The sequence below is a fragment of the Seriola lalandi genome, unplaced genomic scaffold (genome assembly GCF_002814215.2).
Source record: "Seriola lalandi dorsalis isolate HSWRI2012SDOR001 ecotype SW California unplaced genomic scaffold, Sedor1 jcf7180002050029, whole genome shotgun sequence".
NCBI classification, from domain to species: domain Eukaryota; kingdom Metazoa; phylum Chordata; class Actinopteri; order Carangiformes; family Carangidae; genus Seriola; species Seriola lalandi.
In genome coordinates, this window is record NW_019520582.1 from 5,340 (window position 1) to 7,067 (window position 1,728).

Below are 1,728 nucleotides of genomic sequence, written 5' to 3' on the forward strand. Positions count from 1 at the left end.
TTGCTGAGTGACGACCCGACGGTCTGTGTTTACAAAGATGGCCGCTTCACCTGGAGCTGTCAGGCCATGTGTGGGACACACAGGTGAGACAAGAAACACTCAGAATCATTAAATAAGATTTACAAATATAAATTCTAATAAGAATGACTGAAGTGCAGTTTAAGTCACAGAGGCAGAGGGAAGCCAGTACACTGACTGTTTACTGACTGTTTACTGACTGTTTACTGACTGTTTACCGACTGTACACGAGTCTTTAACTAAGTGTTTCCATCAGATGTGAGTTGGTGCAGGGACCTGGGAGGAACCAGGTGGAGGTGAGGGAGCACTTCGGTTCTGATGTACAGTTTTACGTTTGGGATCATGTGACCGTCGCGCTGCACATGGAAGGAGGACAGGTGATCATCAGGGTTCTGTCTGTGAAGGACGTGCTGGTTGCTGGTGTCGTTCTGCTCGTCATCTGGTTTTATTCTCCAGGTGCTGAAGTTTGATGACGACAGACTGAGGGAGAGTCTGACGTTCTGTGATCGAGGCGAAGGTTCATACCATCCGAACTTTGACAGACTTGAAGAGGCTGAAAAGGTCGTTTGTGAAGATTTGTGGCCGTATTATCCTGCACCGCTGGAGAGGGAGCGCTCGCTGCAAGAGTCACTAGCAGGTATTAATGAATCAATATCACACTGAGGTGGTGATGTCGTTCTGAATATCAGCACAGCTGTGATTCAGTCAGAGACAATCAGCTGATCAGAACATCACCACCTCAGTGTGATGTTCTTTATACAGCAGTTCTCCGGGCGCCATGTTGGTTCAACAAACAACAGATTCTGATTTGTTTCTTGTATCATTTATTTGGCTTCGACAACACATAGTTCCAACTGGACTGGGACTGTTGCTAAGCAACATAAACATAAACAAGCAAAGAAAAAAATAGGACGTAGATTAAAAAAGTAAAGATAAAAAATAATCTTAAAATATAAAAACATGTACTTATGCTATAATATATAGAAGTATATAATATATAAGTTCTGTATAAATATTATTAAAACGTTGGCCGAGCTGGAGGTCGGGAGCGACTGCTCTACAGTCTCTAATGCTGAAGTCTTGTCGTCATGGTGACGGAGCTTTAGTCTTTGAGTGTCTTCGGTGTGTCCAGCCTCAGTCTGACCGAACTGTCTCCACAGCTCAGAGCCTGAACAGCAAAGTGTCGCAGCAGCCGAAGCTCCGTCACACGTCTCCGTCCTGTCCTCTGTCCCCCCTCCTCATCGGGGACGCCATTGTGAGGAATGTGAGACTGGGGGGGGGCAACAGTGTGTCATTTCCCGAGGCCACCGTTCTGGAGATTAAGGACAAACTTCCCGACGTCATCAGGTTCCACCCCGAGGCCGACACCGTCATCATCCACGCCGGTTTCAACGACATCTGCAAGGAGGAGTCCGAGATTTTAAAGCTCCACTTCCTCCGTCTCTTCGACTCCGTCAAACAGTTCCACCTCAGTGTCTTCATCTCTGGTCCCGCCCCCACCTGTGGCCGGGGGATGGGGCAGTTCAGCCGGCTGCTCGCTCTCAACACCTGGCTGTCCTCCGTCTGCGACGCCCACGGCCTCGGCTTCATCGACAACTTCAACGTCTTCTGGTTGAGGAGGCATCTTTTCTTAGCTGACGGGTTCCACTTAAACAACGCTGGCAGACGTTCGCTCGCCAACAACATCCTGTACAACATACAGCACGCTTA

The 1,728-nt window shown here is 48.3% G+C and overlaps 1 protein-coding gene across 1 annotated transcript in view; it reads left to right on the forward strand.

Moving 5' to 3' along the window:
- Positions 1–1,728, forward strand: part of LOC111649142 (uncharacterized) — a 7,735-nt gene that overhangs the window by 5,333 nt on the left and 674 nt on the right. The window contains exons 2-4 of the mRNA XM_023398903.2: positions 275–395; positions 475–655; positions 1,179–1,723. Of these exons, the coding sequence (XP_023254671.1) occupies positions 275–395; positions 475–655; positions 1,179–1,723 (847 nt within the window). The remainder of the gene's footprint in view (positions 1–274; positions 396–474; positions 656–1,178; positions 1,724–1,728) is intronic.